The sequence below is a fragment of the Lonchura striata genome, chromosome 24 (genome assembly GCF_050655825.1).
Source record: "Lonchura striata isolate lonStrDom1 chromosome 24, ASM5065582v1, whole genome shotgun sequence".
Classification (NCBI taxonomy): Eukaryota; Metazoa; Chordata; class Aves; order Passeriformes; family Estrildidae; genus Lonchura; species Lonchura striata.
In genome coordinates, this window is record NC_140726.1 from 2,183,374 (window position 1) to 2,203,039 (window position 19,666).

A 19,666-nucleotide genomic window follows, 5' to 3' on the forward strand; every position below is an offset into this window, starting at 1 on the left:
GGCCTGGAATCCGGGTGTGCCATGGGGCAGGCCCCATGGGGGCAGAAATGGCCGGTGGTGGAGGGAAACTGAGGCACGGGGCAGCTGGGACCCCAGCGTGGGAGCCAGGAGATGGGGCGTCACAACAGGTAAGGGGATGCGGGGACACAGTGGCATGGGGACAGGCCACCCTCCCTGCACCTCACAGCCCCAAACTCCCTCACACCCCCCATCGTGCCCCAGGAGCACCCAGCCCATCCCAGCCTCACCAGGACTTTATTGGGTGCCAGCATGAGCCCCAACACCCCCATCCATGGGTCCCCCCGACACCTGCAGCCCCACGGGGGCAGAGGGGACCCTACACCAACAGGGAGAAGGCACCAGTCAACCCCTCCATGGTGAGGGGACATCCCAAATGCCCACCCCTGCAGCCAAGCACACACCCGCCCACCCAAGGCCCCCCCGTCCCTGACACCAGTGGCATGCGGGCCCTGGGTGAAAGCTCCACCATAAATAAGCATTTAAATTAATTAAATTAATCTGCACCACCAAAGGGCCCTGGCAGATCCCGAAAGCCAAGCACCCCAGGGTGCCCCCACCCAGGGGGGCTGTGGGGACGAGTCCCTACACCAGCGCTAAGGCACAGGACAGGGCCGCCAAGTAAAAAAGGAAATTAAAAAAAAAGGGAGGGAATTAAATATTTGGGGGGAGGTCCAGGGCAGGGAGGAGGCAACATTAGCCTCTAAAGGCTCCCATTCCCTGGGGGGGGAGGGGAGGGGCCAGGACCCCAAAATCAGCCCCTCAGCAGGGCCCTCGTCAGTGTATGAGGGAATTAAGGGAAAGAGAATGTCCAGGGCAAGGGCTCCTGCCCTGACTCACCCCCTCAGGCCTGCTGGGAGGGAGGACCCCCGTACCCCAAAAACCCCCTGCAAGTCCTCGGTAGCTTCAGTGCGTCAGTAGAAAAGGCGCTGGGCACGGCCCCGCCGGGCTCCCCGCACCCCCGGGAGCAGCCCCACCCTGGGCACCCGCGGTCCAGCGCGGCCCCCAGCCCCGGCCCCGCTCTGGGAGTCCCAGGCCGTGGTGGCAACGATGCTGTGCCCTGGGTCGCTCCGGCCGTGCCAGCGCAGCGTCCCTGACCGCGCGGCACGGTGTCCCCTCGCTGAGGGGGACGGTCCCCGCGCAGCCCCAGCGCCCTCAGAAGTAGGTGAGGTTCCTGACGAGCCCCAGCTCCAGCATCCGCTTGATGGCCACGGCCTCGTGGGACACGTTGTGCTCCGATGCCTGCGGGACGGGGAGCAGGGGGTGACACCAGTCTGGGCCACGCGCTTTCCTTCCATCCCTCACACCTTCCCGCCCTCCACCTTGCCCACCCCACCAGCAGGGACTTCAGCCCCCCAAAAGCAGGGACAGAACCCTCCCCACCCCATCCCCCTGTCCACGAGCTCTTCTCACACATAAACTGGGGATGGATCCAACTCCCCGTGCCTCCAAAGACATTTGGCTACCAAGAGAAGTCGGATGATGACCATCCAAAGGTGAACTTCAACCTTCATCATGGGAGGGAGTGAGAGGGAAGAGCCTCCCGTGCCATTCAGCATCCTGGCACTGCTCTGTGGGCTGCCATCCCACCTCCTGGGGGAAAAATGGGGGGAACAGGGACAAAACTGTGGGGCACACACTTACGGCCATGGACTTGAGCGTGATCTGTTCGTAGTAGTGGATGGTTTGCTTCTTGTTGGCCGAATCGGGGTAGCCAAAGCCCGCGATGTGCACCAGGTCACAGAAGTGCAGTGCCAAGGTGATGGCCAGCAGCCCTGTGGTGGGCTTCTGGGGACACAGAGCCACAGCCTTCAGGGACAGCTGACCCCCGTCGGGGTGTGCAGGGTGACTGGCCATCCCCACCCCTTACCTGTTTGACCTTCCGTGGTTGCTTCATGGGGAGGTTGAGCAGTTTAGCAGCAGTTACTTCCATGTAGTAGGGATTGAGGACGCGCACTTGCTCCGGGTTGGCGTCCCAGATCAGTGGGGGCTGTTTCCAAAACCCTTTCCGAACCTGCAAGAGGCCAGATGTCCCCAGGCGTGGGGTGGCATGACAGCCGGAGTCTGGAGCAGCCAGGGAGGGGTTGGACCCGCTTCCCCACCACACTCACCCTCTTCTTGTCGTTAAGGATGGCCTCCATCCACTGGAAGTCCATGGGCTTGAAGGGCACGAGCACCAGCAGCGTGTCGGGGTTGTTCTCGGCCCGGGGGTCGAAGTGGGCTGACTCGGGGTAGAAGAGGCGCATGGTGGTCTTGGAGCCCACGTCCTGCTCGTAGCCATGGACCGGGGCGTTGTTCAGCCTTTGGGACATGGCAGGCGTCAGCCCCAGCTGCGGGTGGTGCTGGGGGAGCAGAGGGCCGGGCTCGGGGCTGTACCTGATCACCACATCGTAGGTGTCGATGGTGTCCCCCATGGAGCTGTTGCGGAGCCGGTGGCCATTGCCCACCACGGCACACCTCCGGCACTTCAGGCTGCCGGAGAAAACCCTGTCTCAACCAGGCCTGTTCCAAAGCCGGGCTGACTGCAACCACCACGGGGGTTCAACCTGGTGTTGTCCAGTCTCCAAACCTTCCCACGCTCCATCCACCACCCCTGGGTTGCAGAGGTTCGTTTTGCCAAATCCTGGGCCCTCAACAGACAAATTTCAACCGCCCCCATGAGAGCAATAATGAAGAAAAAGAGAGAAAAGCCCCTAAACCCACCCCAGTGTTACCTCTGGATGCTCTCGGGCAGGGAGTAGTGGGTGATGGACAGCAGGCGCAGGAGGATGTCTTCTGCAAAGCAAGGACAAGGACAGGGTGAGGAAGTTGAGGAAGGTGAGGGAGACAGCTCCTGCCTGGCACAACACTCTGAGTGCTGCCCCATCCCTGCCGAATTTGCTCCTACTGTTAATCCCAATTTCAAGCAGATAATCTGTTTCTGGGGCTTAGTAAAACCTGGCCCACCCTAAACTCTTTTAAGAGGCACAATGTGTGAGAAGATACTCGCTGCAGAGTCTAAAAACCAAGAAAATAGCTTGGGAATAGTCCCCAACAAAATCAACCTGCAGATGTCTTTAGGAAAAGGGAAGTTGAAGCCCCAGGAGCAGCAGCAGGACGGACAGACAGACCCCACAGACCATTGTCAGGCTTACCACTTCCCTTGGTGCCATAGGGCAGCTCGTAGAGCGACGGCGTCTTCACCCAAAAATAATCCTTCAGCTGCAAGAACAGTGGGTGGTCCCTTGTGTAGCTGCCAAGGAGCAAAGGGTCAGTGAGACTGGGATCAGGGATGGCACAGGGAGGGGGGTCCTGGCTCTGCATCCCCCCCACTCCCTGCTCCCAGCCCTGAAACTCACTTCCCGATGAGCTGCGCCGCTTTCTTTTCCACCTCCCCAAGGGGACACGTTGTCTTGTTGTTTTCTTGCACAGGGAAATAAAAGCTGTAAAGGAAGAGGTTAATTAAATCAAATGATGCCCGTTCCTCTGCAGCCCCCTCCTGGCAAGAGGGGCTCCAGCACCCCCACTGTGGGATTCAAGTTGTGAGAGAGAGATTTCCAGCCGGATTTAAGGCTGGCACTTCCTGGGCATTTATCTGCTGGGCTTGCAGCCTTGCATCAGAAGAGGTCTCTCTTGCTCTGCTCATGAACCTCACACTCCACTCTCCCCATCTCCATCAGCATCGCTGGCACTGGGAAGAGAGCAGAGCTTCCCATCCTCCCAGGCTCAGAAAAGCACCAGCATTTGCAAAAAACCCCGCAGAGCCCAACCACCACCACACACCGAGGGGGAACCTCGCTTGTGTCCCCCATTCTCCAGCAGCCGAGGATGCTGCCACCTCCCCAGTCCCCTTGGATCCAGGGACTCTGCCATGCTCTGGCATCCCTGTGAGGGATGGGCAGGAAGCAGCTGCCTCCCAGGAGTGAAGGAAAGGGCAGGAGGTCCATTAAACTTGAGTAAGAAGCACTCACAGCTGTATGTACCTGTCTTCCCGGTAGATCGAGTACCAAACCATCACCAGAAACAGCGCCAGCACCCCGAGTATCTTCCCTCCTGCAAGCCCAGAGGGGAGGGGGAGAGATAAACCAGTGTCAGCCATGGGGTTTAGATGATTGCTCGTGGGGTCCCACAGCATCCTGAGCTAGATCCAGGATGGCAGAGCCTTCTCCTCAGGGAGCAGGTTTGGCTGGCACCACGACCCGGAGAGGAGCAGCTCTAACATGAGTCAGGTGGTTTTGTCTCAGGTTTAAAGCCCCTGTGACGTTTCTCTTTCCTCTTGACTGCTTTTTATCAAAGCCTAGGCAAACATCCCTTTTTCCGTGTGTCTCCATCCCATTTCTGTGCAACAAAGTCCAAGGAGTTCCGGGTGTCCAAGCCCAGAGATCAAGGTCCCCAAACCCAAACTGGGACCTCCTCCTGTGACACCCCACCACTCCATTACCCAACTGGAACCACAGCAAAGCAGCATCCAACCCCCAGATTTCCAAATAGAAATCCCCCAGGCTCCCCATCCCTGCTTGGACAGAGGCAGACGGGATCCCTGTGGGACTCACGGGACTTGTTGATCATTTTTATCAGCAGGAAAGGGATCAGGCGGGGGCCAGAGCTCTCATTGTGGCTGGTCACCTGCAGCAGGAAAACATGGAAAAACCATCGGAGCTGATCCTAAAACCCCATCCAAGAGGCATCACCCCCCGCTTGCCCATCTGCATCTGCAGACAAGCAGATGCAAGTGTTCCCCAAAGGATTTATTTCTTTAAATTCACATTTCTTTGTTGCCAAAAGGTTGGTTTAGAGAGCTTATCAAAGCCAAACAAACAGCACTTCCCAAGGAGCTTCAGCCCTGCAGATTAAAGGCCAAAGGAAAAAAAAATAATTAGAGAGGAAAAACAAGCTCCCAATGGGGTTTCATCCACCAAATACCATGGAGGAGACTTTAAACTCAGCTTAAGGATCCACCTGGCACCAGCAGATACAAAGTTAATGTGCCACCACAAAGCCAGTCAGAAAGGACAGGAGCAGCCGAGCAGGACCAAACCAAAGAGCATCACATACTTTGGGAACCTCCAACGCCTTGGATTCACCCATCCTGGCCTGGGGAAAGGAGGTGCTGGAGCTTAGTGCCCACACAAACACTGCCCAGGGAAGTGGGGACTCTCTTGTGCTCCTCTGAAACCTCTCACTCCTGGAATAAGGAGCAAAGAGCCGTGGTTGGATCCATCCCAAGATCAGCTCCTCCCATCCCACCAGGACACAGCAAGGACAGAAAATGAACTCACCGGGTGGGAGAAGCTTTAGGGTCCAGGGAAGGCTTTGCTCCCCGGGTGAATCCTGCTCTAAGCCAGGCTCAGAGCTGGGCTTGGCTTTGCCCCTGATAACTGAGCTCCTTCAGGCTCTGACCAGACACGTCTGGGTGTGCTGAATGCCAGCCAAGGGGAAAGGTGTACGTGGGGCAGGGCGATGCAAAACTCTCAAGCAGAGCCTGCCCATCAGAGCCTCCAGGGTTTACTCACCTGCCAAGGAAGGACACCCACCTCACCCCCTCCCTGCCCAAGGAAGGGCCACTCACAAACCTGGCACCTGCCAAACACCCGGCAGGCCACGGCCTCAGCCAGTCAAACACCAGGTCTGGGGGCAAAAATGCACCAGGAATGAAGAGAAACGGGGCCAGAGAAGGTTCCACAAGAGCCAGGCTCTTCCCTTCCCTGCCACGGACTTCTGAAGTTAAAAGGGCAGGAGAAAAATTAATTAAAAAGGGCAGGAAGGGCAATTAAAAGGCAATTGAGGACAATTAAACCACACTAAAAGCAACGGGACAGGACACTAGAAAAAGAAAATTGTGTCCATTTGGCAGCAGAGGGACGGGGCAGGTGAGGAGGTCTCCTAGGAAAACACCTCCCTCTGAACCACTTCTCCTTCATAAAACATGGATAATTGTGCCCCATCATTTCCTGGGGGTTCCAGAAAGGGGAAGTAACCCCCCATCCCAACTGGCTCTCATCCTGCATCTGAATTTCCAGCTCAACAAGCCCCTCCTGCTTGGGAAGATGAAACTACAGCTGGGTCCTCACAGGTGGGAGCAATACAGGGAGAAGGCACAGGGAGAGTCTCACCCCTTTACATATTACAATTGCTTGGAAAAAGTAAAATTAGGGGAAAGTAAAAAGCAGCTTGTGCTTCCTGGGGAGTTTTGTTTTTAGTAGAACTGGCCACAAAAGCCCTAAGGGGAAATCCACTGCCTCAGCTGGAGGCTGGGTTTGCTCCTGGGGGGCCTGTTTGCCCAGGGCTGGGAAATTGCTGGGCACCAGGACCTGGTTTTAGCACCAGGTTCACCCCCCACCTTCATCCTTGGGTGCCAAAACACCCAACCAAGCGCACTTCACCCCTTCCAGCGGTGAAAGCACTGGGAAAATCTGCTCTGCCCACAATGTTTGCCTTCACATACCAGCTTTTTTTACTTTTTTTTTTTTTTTGACAGCTTTATGATCTTTTCCCAGGCCTGTATGCACAAGCTGGGCCTGATGCAAAACTTTTCTAAGGCAAACATGGGTTTATAATCCCTGAGGAGAAGCAGCATTGTTTAGTGAAGCGATCAGGGAATGCGGTGCAAAGCAGAGCACACCCAGCTGCCCCCGCACCCCTGGTGCCTCTGGAAGGAGTTCAAGCTCCCCACAGCCCTCCCAGATCCACAGCCCACACCAGAGCAGCTGCTGAAAGCACTGCTGAACACCCCGAGCCAGCTCCTGTGTCCTCCTTGTGGGGTGGCTGGAGGCAGCAATGCCAAAGGGTCCTGCTGGTCCCCACAGCATCCCCAGCCTTGCAGCACCCTCAGAGCCTCCTGCAGCATCCCTGTCCCACCATATCAGCCTCAGAGCTTCCTGCAGCATCCCTGTCCCACCATATCACCCTCAGAGCCTCCTGCAGCATCCCTGTCCCACCACAGCACCCTCAGAGCCTCCTGCAGCATCTCTGTGCCACCACAGCACCCTCAGAGCCTCCTGCAGCATCTCTGTCCCACCAAAGCACCCTCAGAGCCTCCTGCAGCACCCCTGTCCCACCACAGCACCCTCAGAGCCTCCTGCAGCATCCCTGTCCCACCACAGCATCCCCAGTGCCCCCCGAGTAGCCTCGTCCCAGCACAGTATCCTCAGAGCACCTCATGGGAATTTGGTTTCACAGCATCCTCAGTCCTGCAATATCCCTGTTCCTGCAGCATCCCTGGTCCCCCACAATGTCCTCAGAGTCCTGGCACCTGTGTCCCATCACAGCACCCCTCAGATCCTCCCTGGATCCCACACTGCAGCCTCCCTGTCCTGCAGGGAGAGACTCGCTGGGATCAACCCTCGTTCCCCAGGCTTGTTCCAGGGCTCTGCCTGCCCCACCGAGCCCTGAAGCTGGGGGGAAAGTCCCCGCTGGGTTCAGCTCCCCACACCTGGCAGAAGTGCCTGGAAAAGCCCTTCTTTGATGTAGCAGGATGCACCCCCACTGCACCGGGGCTGCAATTATCGCTGCACAAAGAATCCAAAAGGCCCGTGGCCCATTCCCCATCTCCCACTCCCTTCCCCACCCCTTGTTCTGGGAAAGCCCCATCCCAGGATGCTGCAGAGGCAGCTCATGTCCAAGCCTCATGGAGTTTGCCTGTCTGCCTCTGACCTGGAGCAGCGTTTGGCCTCCCAGTTTCACCATCTCCTCTGGGAGATGCCAGCAACACCCATACAGGCCAACCCTCCCGCCAGGGAGGAAATGCAGAGAGGATCATCCCTGTATCTCCATCTGCCCATTCCCATCTCCCCCCATGGCCTCAATGGCTCCAACATTTCCAGATTTAAGGCATGTCAATCCACAAAGTGGAAGCAAGCACCTGCCAAGCTGCTCCCAGCCAAAATAAAAAAAAAAGGGGGGGAAAAAAGGAATTTAAAGGCACGGAACAAGCACGGATGTGGGGAGTGGTTATAAATTCCTCCACAGCATCCCAGCATGGATGGATGGTGATCCCAGGCCATCCTGGCAAATCATCATGGACCAGCAGCTTTGGTACTTTTCTGTTTCCATGGTAACCTATGGGCTGGGAAAAGCATGACAGGAGGCAAGGACACATCTCCTGTGCTCCCACCGTCCCATCCCACATGCCCACGGGACACGGAGCCACCCACTGCCTGCTCCAGCTTTCCTGGGTAAGAAGGACGTTCACTGAAAATAAGCATCTCTGACAGTTTATCCCAAAAAAACACATCTTTATTTTTAACTGAAGGAGAATTGGATAGCACCTGAGCAAAGGATGCACTGGCAGTCTCTAAGGATTCACTCGCAGCAGTGGGAACCAAAGGGAGACGGACAGACAGACAGACAGGCCAGCACAGACCCTTCAATCCCAGCCACACCATCTCTCCCCAGCTTCCCGGGCACATGGAGCTTTTGGGAACCAGCAGGGCAGATCCTGTGCTCCCTGGAGGACAGCCAGGACCCCCACAGAAGCAGTTTAGAGCCCCGGGATCTTCCAAGCCACCCCGGCACAACCGCGCGTGCCAAGCCCGAGTGCAGCCGGGGGCCATCCTGCAGGGAAAGCATCCAGCCAACTGCAGGCACTGCCTGGGCTTGGCAGAGCATCAAAGACACCCAAATCCCCAGCCTGGCATCCCAAACCTTCCTCGCCCCGGTTGCTGCAAGCTCCTGGTGCTTGGGGAGATTTTTTTCCAAGCTGGAGAGAAAATCCTTGTGGGATCGCAACCACCACCAGTGCAAGCCCAAGATCAGATCTGAGACGTTGCATGGCAGGGAGAGAGGGATACCAAGGGGGCACCAGGGATGCTGGGAGGGGGCAAGGGATTCCAAAAACCACGGAGCAGAGCAATGTCAAGAGCTGGAGCCGCAGTGCCGCGGGCTGGGGGGATGAAGAGGGTCGTGAGGGCACACTACTGCAAAAATCAACTCCACTGGACATTGGGCGTGACCCTACAGAGGGTGTGGAGCCAGCCCAGCCCGTGCATTGATACCCACATTTATCCTATTTTAAGAGCCCTGCGAGTCACTTTAAAGGAATCTTTAAAGGAATCTTAATTGCCTCTTACTCGGAGTGGCAGCGCTGTTTCCTTTACCATGGTATCCCAGGCACACAATAACCCAGCCAAAGATTTACGATAGGGGAAGCAAGCCCTCTTTGGCATGTGAGTATTAACAAAATATTTACCCATGACCAGGCTGCAATTTTGAAGGTGGCAACAGCAAATAAGTTCAGGGACAACGAGTATTTCCACAGTGACAGGTCCTCAGGATAAATCCAAGCTGCTTCTGCCTTCCCATGGCACTGTTGGTTTTAATGTGCTCCAGAGCAATTCAGACCAGCCCTGGCTCCATCCTCTCCTCTCCCTCTATGTTTTTTTCAATCCATGTAGCAGAAAAAAAAAAGGGAGGGGACACAAATCCCTTCCTACAGCCCCAAAACACCGGCTATGTGTGTATCTCACTGCTCTGGGGTAACCTCAGGCCGTCACAGAGCTACAGGGCTACAGTTAAGCTACAGTGTTAAGAGATTACATATTATTATTTTTTTTATTATATAGGTTTAATAACTCTTTTGCTATTTGAAACACTAAAATAAAGACCTTCTCTTGCTGTATGCAGCTCGCTACACCTGGAGGTTATGGCCGAGCTGCTGAAGAGAGCAGAGCCACCCATGGGGTGTGAAGCCCCGCTAAGGAGATGAGGGCAGTGATAATCCTGTGGGATTTCATCCCTGATCCCCTGACATTGATCCAGGCACGCTCTTCTCCTACCTGCCCCGTCCTACCCCCCTTGCTGCCACACTCACCTCGGTGCCGTGTTTACTCTCCGGTATCACCATCCTCAGGGATCAGCCAGGGATGCAGCAGCAACAGCAAAAGTGGCTTTGGCAACACAGCTTTGAGCCCGTGTTTTGGGTTAAATCTCCCCCCAAAAAAGCAGCAGAAAGGGAAGGCAGTGAGCTGGGGGTGCAGGCAGGGTGCTGGCAGCCTCTCCTCACTCTCCTGGGAGCAGCAGGCAGAACACCCACTGGGAGAACCACTCCCTTACAGTTCGAGAAGGTAAAAACTAAACCAACTAAACCACGAGATGCTCCAGCCCATACCCAATCCAAACTCAAGCAATGCACCAGCTCTTCTGGGAAAAGGGGTGGGAAATTAAGGGACATCAAGCTCCAGGGCTAAGTTATCCTGCAGGGAGCTCCTGCTCCCAATGGCTTTTGACTCCGAGGGTCCCCTTTTGGGCTCAGAAGCTGCATGCCATTGCCATCCCCCTTGCAAGGCTCACGTGTAACCTCAGCCCCACGGTTTCTCCTCTGTTTCCTGTTTTGCACCAGATTGAGAGGAGCGGAACTGCCAGAGACACCCCACAGCCTGATTTGGTCGGCCCCAAATCCCCTGGGTTCTTCTTTTCTCTCATGTATAGAGCAAATCACCCCCCAGCATCACCTCGGTGCTCCGTTAACCCACGCAGGGAGGAGGATCCCCATCCCAGGGAGACTTTTTCCTGCATCCCCGGCGGCGGGAGAGGCTGACACCAGTCGCGGCAGGGCGGGATTAGCTGGCAGCGAGTCACGGCTACTTACGGCCCGTCCTCTCGGTCCAGGCGGAGCAGGCGGGAGCTCGGCGGGATCCCCGCGGCCGTCCTCTGTTCCCCTGCGAAGGGAGAGCGAGAGGAGAGAGAGGAGAGAACATCCTTAGCGCTGCCGCCGGCGCTGGAGGATGCGCGGATCGCTGCGCATCCCCGGCCCGGAGCGCCGGGCGGAGCCCGCCCCGGCCAGCGCGGCCCCGGCGAGCCCGCACAGGTTCAGCCGAGGGGGAGCTCTCCGAAAAGCCTCCCAGCTCCGAAAATCCAGCCCCTTCCCACCCACCTCGGCCGGCAGCGGCGCCCCGGGGCCGGGCTCCCCGCCGCTCTTAAGGAGGCGGCGCGGCCAAGCGCAGCGCGGACCTCGCCGCAGCTTTCCCCGACATCCCTCGGCCTTTCTCACCCAAATCCCCTCCCGTGACTCGCTCGCACTTGTAGGAAGACCCCGTGAGATGGAGCAGTGCCCTTTCCCAGGGAAAAGGGAATGCAGCTTTCCTGCCCTCCTGCACAGAGAACGCTCCTCACTCCCGCATCTCTGGCGCTTTTTCCCCCAAAAGTTTCCAAACTGCACATCCTAGCCCAGCATTGTAATATCCTTATGATTTGGGGGAGGAAAATCCTGCCGAGAAACCACGCCACGCACAGAAACCCTCCTGCCATGCTGCCACTCAGAGAAAGCCTCTCTGCTCTGATCCCAAGTCATGCTCCCAGGTAAGTCAGGCAGGCAGGGGAGCGAGCCCACTGCTGCCCCGGTTAGCCCCAGGGCAGCAGCTCTGCTCTTCTCCCTGTGCCCCTGGGATGGATGGGGCACAGGGAGATGTGCCAGCCATGGCCCCCCCAAAAAAAACACACGAGAGGGAATGTCAGCTCATTTCAGTGCAAGAAACAGTGATGCAGATGAGGAAGCCAAGCCTCTCTCTGTCAGCTGCTCCTTAAGCCCTGGCAGGGAAGGTGCTTCCGAGGGAAAGCTTTGAAGGGCCAGAGGTTTCCTCACCTCTCTCCATCTTTTCTAGCTAGGAAAACAGAGATGAGAGAGGTGCAAGCCTTCCCCACAGCATGCTCCTCTCTTAATATCCCATTAGTTTAACAAAGAGGGCTACATCCTTGTCCAAGGGGTGGGGATGGAGACCACCCAGGAGCCTGAGATGGTTTCTCATGGATCCTTCTTGCCAGGGATCAGGCTTTCTGCACATGCCCTGGGATGACAGGGATGGCTCCATCCCAGTTTCATATCTTCCCTCTCTGCCCAAAGAACCTTTTCTTCCTTGTTTGCCTTGAGAGGCAATTAATCCCAAGGGCTCAGGGCAATCAGCAGCCAAACCAAATGCACCTGAGGCCACAAAATTAATCTTTGGCACCAGGGTCCTTCCAAAAGCCCTGAATCCACCTGAGCATCCAACACTGCTGCTTCTGACACAGAGCCTTTTCATTTAGAGCTGTGAATTATAGGATCCACTAACAAGGTTAAACTCTCCCTAGGGAGCTCCTGCTAAAGCATTTCATGGCACAGCATCAGCCCCTGCCTGTGGAAATGAGGATGTTCAGAGCTGCCTGGGGGCTCCAGGAGGATCCTGCAGCCCTGGGTGAGCAGGAGACTGCTGTACCTTAAAGCACAGCAGCCAGGCAGGATCCTGGTGGATCCCAGGTCTTGCCCTGAGCTGGTCTTTCCAGCTCGACTGGAAGAGCCAGGAGCTGGATTGCTGCTGCTCTTCCCAAGGTTGTTTTCCAGCCATCCCAGTGGTTTCCCTGCCATGAGCCCATGCAATCAGATGTTCCCAGGTCCAGAAAAGTCCCATCACAGTTCCAGTCTCCACCAGGTCAGGAGCTGCTGTCTCCACCACGTGCCGCAAGCAGCTCAACCCATCCAGCAGTTGATCCCAGCAGGAAATTAACTTCACACATCCCAGACCCCTCAAGAAGCCCTAAACAAGCTGGATTTTGCTCCTTTCCTTCTCCAGCTGTGTTGCTAGCTTCAGTTGCTTCTCCTGCCTATCAGTTTAATAATTTAAATAATAATTTCCAAATCTGAGGCGTAAAAAGGCACCTTCTGACCACTCCCCAACATCTGCCTCCGGGATGCTCATGGCTTTGAGGAAAAGAAAACAAAAATCCAGCCAGCACATCCGTTCCTGTGCTAAAGACTAAAGCCAGCCAGAACTGGCCCTTTGAGGGGCTCAGCCCCAGTGTAGGAGCATCCTGGCAGGAATGGATATTCCAGAGGCAGGAGGGGACACACACGGGGCAGGGATGAGCCTCCAAATTCCTCCTGTCACCATCCTCCCCATCGAGGACCAGATCTCTGCAGGGCTGTTCAAACAGGGGAGGGGGAGATGGAGACGAGTCTCTGGCCAGACCTGCAGGGAGGCAGCCGTCCGTCTGTCTGTCCCTCTCCGTCCGTCTGTCCCTCGGTGCTCCATCGCCGGCGCCAGCCTCCCTCTGTTAAAATTACCTCCCGAGGGGGGAGAGAGCAAAAGCCAGGCTGGGAGGGGAATAAAATCCAGGTGAGCTCATCCTCCTCCAGAGAAAACGTCTCCAGCTGGCAGGAGCGAGGTGTTTCCAAGCCCGGCACATCCCTCACGTCACCCCAGTCGCTATGGCCCCGGGACCAGCAGCTTATTCATTCAGCAAGTATTTCATGGGAGATAATCCAGCTGCTTCCCAGCCACCCTCTGGCCGAGCCAAAGTTGTAATTCCAGTGTGGGAATTACACTTTGGGAAGAGGTTTCACTAATGGTCATCCCGGTGGATGCTCCCTGTCCAGGACAGCACAAAAGGGCAACCACCAGGTGAAGCCCCATCCTTAAATTCTATGTTTCTTTAATTATATTAATAATTTATTACATTGATTAAACTATTTTATTAAAAATAAAATCATTTAATAAAACTATTTCTATCAAATCCCCGAGAATGGGAAGAAAAGCAAAGCTGCCCAGCCAAGCCGGATTATCCAAAGCAGCGACCGACCTAAAAATAAACCACTGCTATTTAAGGATGAGCCTCCCACAATAACCACCCCCCACCCCAAAAAAATTTAAAGGAAAAAATAGACATATTCCCAAGCTGGGGTGTTGAGCATCACCCACCATACCAAAAAAAGCCTACTTTGGGTTCACTTCCTAGCACAAGTCTGCACTTCCAAGAGAACAGCATCCCCAGGCTGAGTGCTGCTGATTTCCAGACACCCCATGCAAATAAATAATTAAGATTTAAAGCTGCGTTTGCATAATACAGATAATCTGTCGATTTAACTTGTAAATGCAGGGGGGATTATGCAGCAACGGTTGTTAATTAGGCAGCAAAGGGGCTGGGGAAGCCCCAGCTCCAGGGCAGATGCCAATGGACCACCAGGAAGCTGAAGAAGCCAAATGTGAGGAGGACTCAGGGCTCTGTCAGTGGGACCTGGTCCTGGGGCAGGTGCCAAGGTGTTGGGGCTCCAAAACCTTGTGTTCATCCATATTTTAACTGAAAATCCCCCCCAGCTCCCCAGCCCTTCATCAGGAGCTGCCCATCCCTTCCCACACTGCCTGCACCACCCAAGCCCTTGAGGGCTGCCGTCATCCCACGAGAAAAAAGGCAGTGGAAAAGAAGCCCAGGGTAAGATTTCTGAGGACAAATCGCATCTTTTTGTTGCATAAAGAGCCTGCTCTGACAGCTGGGCTCTTGGCCACCCTCGGTTCCCCCATCCCAAATACCAGACCCCGCCCAGGAGCAAAACCTGTTGAGCACGAATATGCCCGAACAGACAGTTCTTTGTGATTTTTTTTTCCCCCGTCTATTTTTTGGTTTGGAAGCAGCACTGGTGATCACACAGGGATGGGCCCGAGGAATTCCCAGCCCTTGGCGCTGCTCCTGGTGCCTTGTTCGAAGGCAGCACCACATTTAACCCCTAAAGCCCCTCTCTGCCCTTAATTTCTGGCACCGTCCCACTTCCCACACCCTAGTCCTGTTCAGTCCTGCATTCCCAAAGTTCACTTGCATCCCCCCTCTCTGCATTTTTCTCCCTCACTTCCCATTTTCCCCTCAAGGCTTCAGTGCTTTCCTCCATTCCCAACACAGACAGGTCTGATCCAAGCTCATGTCACAAAATCTCACCCCAAGACCACAAGCCAGGGGGGTCAGATGAGCCCAGCATCCACAGAGCTGCTCTGCTGGGGGTTTAATCCCCATCCAGGGGTGTTTTATGACCCATGGTGGGAATGCTGGGCTGGCTGGGTCACACAGCATCAGCAAAGCACCAGAGCAGCATTTAAGACTCATCAACTCTTGCTCAGCACTCTCCTGCCTCAATTTCCTGCCGTTTTGGGGCTGAGGGAATCTCTGCCCCATTGGCAATGTGGGCAGAGGGTGCAGCAAGGGATCCCAAACCCCAAACTCCATCCCAGCTCATTTACCTCCATTTTAAAAGAAATTTAAAAACCACCCGATGTCGCAAGCAGCTCAAACCCCGATGGAGGATCCACCCCGGGGCTCCGGCTTGTGCAACACCACGGGGTGAGTTCCAACCTCTCACCACTGGCATCAGGCTCTGGTTAAAAAATTAAGGCTCAGCTTACTCAGCCTGGCCGGATATTGGGATGTCGAATCCGGCTGGGAAAACTTCGGCGGGCTGGGGGAGACATTTTGCAAGGGGAAGAGCAGAACAGGAATGGCATCTGGAAGCGATTGAAGGCAAGGAGCCTCTCTCTCCCTGGCGCAGCAGGGAATTCCAACGGCGTGAGCTCAGGTTAAAGCCTCCTTCACAGACCCAGGATTAAAGAGAAGAACCAAACTTCAGCACAGATAATGTGTTTTTAAACCTGCAAAAAACAGGGGATAGGAAACCAGCTTCCTGCACAGTCATATCCAGACGTGGTTTGGTGATTTAGGGTTGTTCTGACTTGCAATAAATAGAAGCCAAAACTCCAAAACGGTGCAGAAATCCTTCCATGGATTTGTGGATCTAACTTCTGGTGTGGTGTCAGGAGTCTTCCTTCAGCCCTACACCATCCATCCCTTGGGACCACTGCATCCCACCTCCGAGCACCTCTTGCCTCATCCCATGATGGTCCAGGAGCATCCCAGCATCCTCAGGATGGCACGGAAGAGCCGATGGAGATCGCCAGCCTAGCTCGGACCGAGCAGTCCTCCACAAGGAGCTGACAGAGTGGGGAGTCCCCAGCCCCTTCCAGTCTTCCCCGAGCCAAAGCACGGGGAGGGAGCCGCAGCTGGTCAAACCCGCCGTCGCTGGACAGCCCAGCGGAGCAATGCACAGCAGGCAGCTCCACGCGGGACGGGCAGCCCCCAGCCCCGCTGTGCTCCTGGCCCGTCCCGCTGCCCCGGGTCGCTGCCCCGGCCCCGGCCCGTGGCGGGAGCCCGGGAGCAGCGCTGAGCCCGGCCCGGGAGCCGCGGCCACGCTCGGGGCGCTCCGCAGCCGGCAAAACACATCCCGGAGAGCAGCCCCAGCCGCCAGCATCCGCCTGTCCGAAGGAAAACCGGGATGGAGAGCGGCTCCTTTGGTTTTTCCGTTCCCTGACAGCCAAATGCCTTTCTCCTTCCTCCAAGGAAATTTTCCAGCCCAGCCCCAGTCACATGCAAGGGGTCAGCAGCTGGAAAAGCAAGAGACTAGCAAGTACTGGGGTTGTTTTCCTCTTCCCTCCCAAGAAGACACAGAATTTTCCTAGAAAAAACTCAGAAAAAAACGAGGATTACAGCTGGAGGACAGAGAAGTGTGAAAGTAAAGTGACAGGAACTTAAGAAACACAAAAAAATAGAGAACCAGAAGTTGCAACGAGCAGCATGAAAGTATCAGATAATTTCCTTTCCTCACTGCAAAACCAAAACCACTCACACAAGTGTCCCTGGGGGCAGCATTTGGGGGGAGGGGTCCCAGAGTGGAATGGGTAGAGAGGATCCCAGAGGGAACATGGTGAATCCAGGATGCCAGCCTCTGCAGGAACAGGACCACATCCCTGCTCCTTACACAGCCGTCATGCTACATCCAGAAGAAAAAAAAATGAAAGGGGAAAAATAACATTAAATAAATTTAAAAAAAAAAAAAAGGCACAATAGGGAAAGCTGTGGAGAAGCAGATTCCATGCTGCCAGCCTGCATCAGCTCTGGAATATTCGAAGCTAAAGCAATGGAACCATCACTTCATCAAAGAGAATAAGCAACAGAATACATGGGATTTAGAGATATTGCCAAATAATTAATTAGCAGGACTCAACCTGAGGATTGCTGCCAGCTGAAAACCCCTGAACGCACGGGGAGGGTACTGGTCTCACATTCCCACATCCTGCAGCCTGGCATCCACCTCTGATGCAGGTTGCAAGAACGGGGATGACACAAGCTATAAAAATACAGGTTTATAGACATGAGTACAGCTGCTCCAGAGTTCCAAATGGATGTTTTCCCTCCAGGGTGGATCCTCCAGGAGGATGCTCCAATCCCAGCTGTGGAACACACCCTACTTTCAGATCTTCATAGTGGACATCCCTTAATAGCAGTGTCCACAGACAGTGCCTCCTTTCATATTTACATTTGCAGAGGCATTATTTCTCAGAAATCGGTGCCTCGCTGGAGCAGCTGCTATTACCTCCCTGCCTGAAGCTGGATGAGCAAGCAGCCCTCTAATGATGCAGACAATTAGGGACAGGGGTTAGGGAGAGTCCAGCAAAGCACGTTGATCCCACCCTACAGCTTCCAGCAACATAAGGAGCTCATTAAACATTGGACACATCGTTAGGAGCCCGGGTAGGAAGAGGACACTTAAACCATCAGTTCTACCACTGATCCCAGGTTCTGGCCTGCCTGGGGTGCCTGTCCCATGGACACCCTCGTCAGAGAGAGCTGGAAAAGCCTGGGCAATCCATCACCTGCCTCCAGGAGCATCCAGGGGGAGAGCCCAGCAGGAAAGACAGGGAAATTCAGCAGAGCTTCCCAAAAAGCTCCACCACAAGAATTTATTCAGCTCATCTCACCAAGAGATGGAGATCAGACTTGCCAAGCATTAACCCACTAGGCATCACCCTACTGATCCAACAGGAGAGATGGTGTCCAAGCTGAGGAACACAAAAAAAAACCCACCCAGAGGAAGAACTTTCCTTTGTTCTCTACTCCCCAGAACAATAAAGCACCACTGGTTCACCCTGCAAAGACCTGACATGAAAAGATCAACGGGGAAAGGTCCAGCTGGTCCTTTTCCTGCTGGTCTCGGGGCAAGCATCCTCATTTCTGCCTGGAACAATCCTGTCCCATGGGAGAAGAGGGCTCCAGGCACTCGGAGTGGGACGGGACAGGGTTTATCCTGCACGAACATGCCCAGATCCTGCTGCCAGCAGCTCTGTCCATACCAGCACCGGGTGGGGGACCGGCAGGGAACCTCCTACCCCCTTGGGATCACCAGGCTACGGCAGCACAGCCACCCACCAGTCAGAGGATGCTCAGGGATGGGGGAAAAAGCCTCAGACCACTTAATAAATCCTCCTCAGCCCGTTGTGCCGCACGGGAGCGGCGCCGTCCGGAGCTGCACACGGGGCACGTCCTCCCCTCCCAGGGCCTCCGGGAGGGTTTTCCCTTCCCCAGCCCGGCTCCCGGGCATTCCAACCACCCAGAGCCATCGCAAGGAGCCCAGCCCGTGCCATGGGGAGATGCCAGACCCTCTCTTGCCGGGGCTCTCGGGGTGGGATCTCCTTCCCCGGGAGTGGCCACGGGCAGGAGCGATGCCAAAGGCCGTCTTTTCCCGGCGAGATGAGGGGGTTTGTTTTGCCGGGAATGGGGAGACAGCAGATGGAAGGGCACTGGGAGAGCGGGGATTTTCCTCTCGCCGCTGCCCACACTCACACTTCAGGCGCTGATTAATTGCACTAATTAGAAAAATAATCATAATGATTATTTTTCAAAAACCCACAAAACGTAGAATTAAAGCCACCTTCTCCCAAACCATGCGCCGCGCTCGCCAGGACATCGATGCCAAAGGCGCGGGATGCTCCGGTGGGGGTCCGAATGGGGTGAGCGGGGAGCACCCCCATACCCCCAGTTCGCACCCCCATGCCAGCCCTGCCTGGGAGCTGCCAGGCGGGCAGAGCTCCTGCCCTGCCCGCGCCCTGCCCCGCTCCGAGCCCTCCAGCGCCCCAAAACCACCGGGGCTTTGCCTCCCAGCCCTCTTCTTGCGCTCAGCACCCCCGACTCGCGGAGCCGCACGGGACACGCGGGCCCGGGGGAGGCGAGGGGAGCGGGGGGCTGCGGGACCCCGGCTGCGGACTCACCATGGGGCGGCGGGGGTCGGCGCGGCGGGAGGATGCGGGGGGCGGCCGCGGGATGCGGGGCCGGCCCGGCGGGGCGGGCGGGGGGCGGACACGCTTGCGCACAGCGCGGGATGGGCGGCGGAGGGAGGAGGAGGAGGAGGAGGAGGAGGAGGAGGAAGGAGAGAGGGAGGGGAAGAGCATCCCGGGAGCTGAAGGCGCCCGGTCCCGCATCCCCGCACGGGAGAGCAACAACGCCTTCCCCGTGGCCTTCGGACCCCCAAAAATCATGCGGTTCTAGGCAGCCCCTCCCAAAGCAACCCCCGCCCAAAACCCGCTGAAATTCGCTTACGGCAAATTTTGGGGGGTGGGAAAAGCTCATCCTGCTGGAGATTAGCAACAACGCCTTCCCCGTGGCCTTCGGACCCCCAGAAATCATGCGGCTCTAGGCAGCCCCTCCCAAAACAACCCCCTACCCAAAACCCGCTACAATTGACTCACAGCAAATTTTGGGGTTTGGGAAAAGCTCATCCTGCTAGAGATTTACACGGAGCCAGGGGGTTTGCACTGTTCCCTCATTGAACCCCCATGAGATGATGCTCAAACCATCATGAGATGACACGCAAATGCCCTAGGGATGGCTTTGCTTAAATTCATCAACTAATATTAAGTAGTTTTCTTCTTCCTGAAAATAAATTAATCCTCACCATAGGAATGCACCATGTCAGGCCACCTCGCTCTCCCATGGGATTCCATTTCCATCCCATCCAACAATGCACAAAATTACCAGCCAGTTTCTGAAGTTTTTTAATTCCCCTCAAAACTTTTTATTTCTGCAGCCTCAAACTCATCCATCCTGCCCA

General features: G+C 55.8%; 1 protein-coding gene across 15 annotated transcripts; it reads right to left on the reverse strand.

Annotated features, from left to right (window-relative positions):
• Window positions 1-236: 236 nt before the first annotated feature.
• ST3GAL4 (ST3 beta-galactoside alpha-2,3-sialyltransferase 4) lies at window positions 237-18,897 on the reverse strand. Of its 15 annotated transcripts, none has more exons than XM_085560101.1 (13): window positions 18,828-18,890; window positions 10,583-10,652; window positions 5,053-5,182; window positions 4,551-4,623; window positions 3,969-4,050; window positions 3,357-3,440; window positions 3,153-3,250; window positions 2,733-2,793; window positions 2,395-2,490; window positions 2,130-2,319; window positions 1,889-2,032; window positions 1,663-1,806; window positions 237-1,260 (listed from the first exon to the last, which is right to left on the reverse strand). In XM_085560101.1, exons 3-13 carry the CDS (start codon window positions 5,083-5,085, stop codon window positions 1,174-1,176), a joined length of 1,092 nt encoding a protein of 363 aa, XP_085416227.1. In that variant the 5' UTR covers window positions 5,086-5,182; window positions 10,583-10,652; window positions 18,828-18,890; the 3' UTR covers window positions 237-1,173. The 15 variants fall into 15 exon arrangements, with proteins under 15 accessions (XP_085416227.1, XP_085416228.1, XP_085416230.1 ...); XM_085560102.1 differs by having other exon boundaries at window positions 3,981-4,050; window positions 18,828-18,887; XM_085560104.1 differs by having other exon boundaries at window positions 237-1,806; window positions 10,446-10,652; window positions 18,828-18,897.
• Window positions 18,898-19,666: the final 769 nt, after the last annotated feature.

Coding starts and splice junctions, on each gene's coding strand:
- ST3GAL4 (XM_085560104.1), bottom strand. CDS start 10,486: ATGGGGATCCTCCTCCCTGCGTGGGTTAACGGAGCACCGAG. Junction 3,251..3,356: donor GCGGCGCAGCTCATCGGGAA/GTGAGTTTCAGG, acceptor GCTCCTTGGCAG/CTACACAAGGGACCACCCAC. Junction 2,491..2,732: donor CTGCCCGAGAGCATCCAGAG/GTAACACTGGGG, acceptor TTTCTCCGGCAG/CCTGAAGTGCCGGAGGTGTG.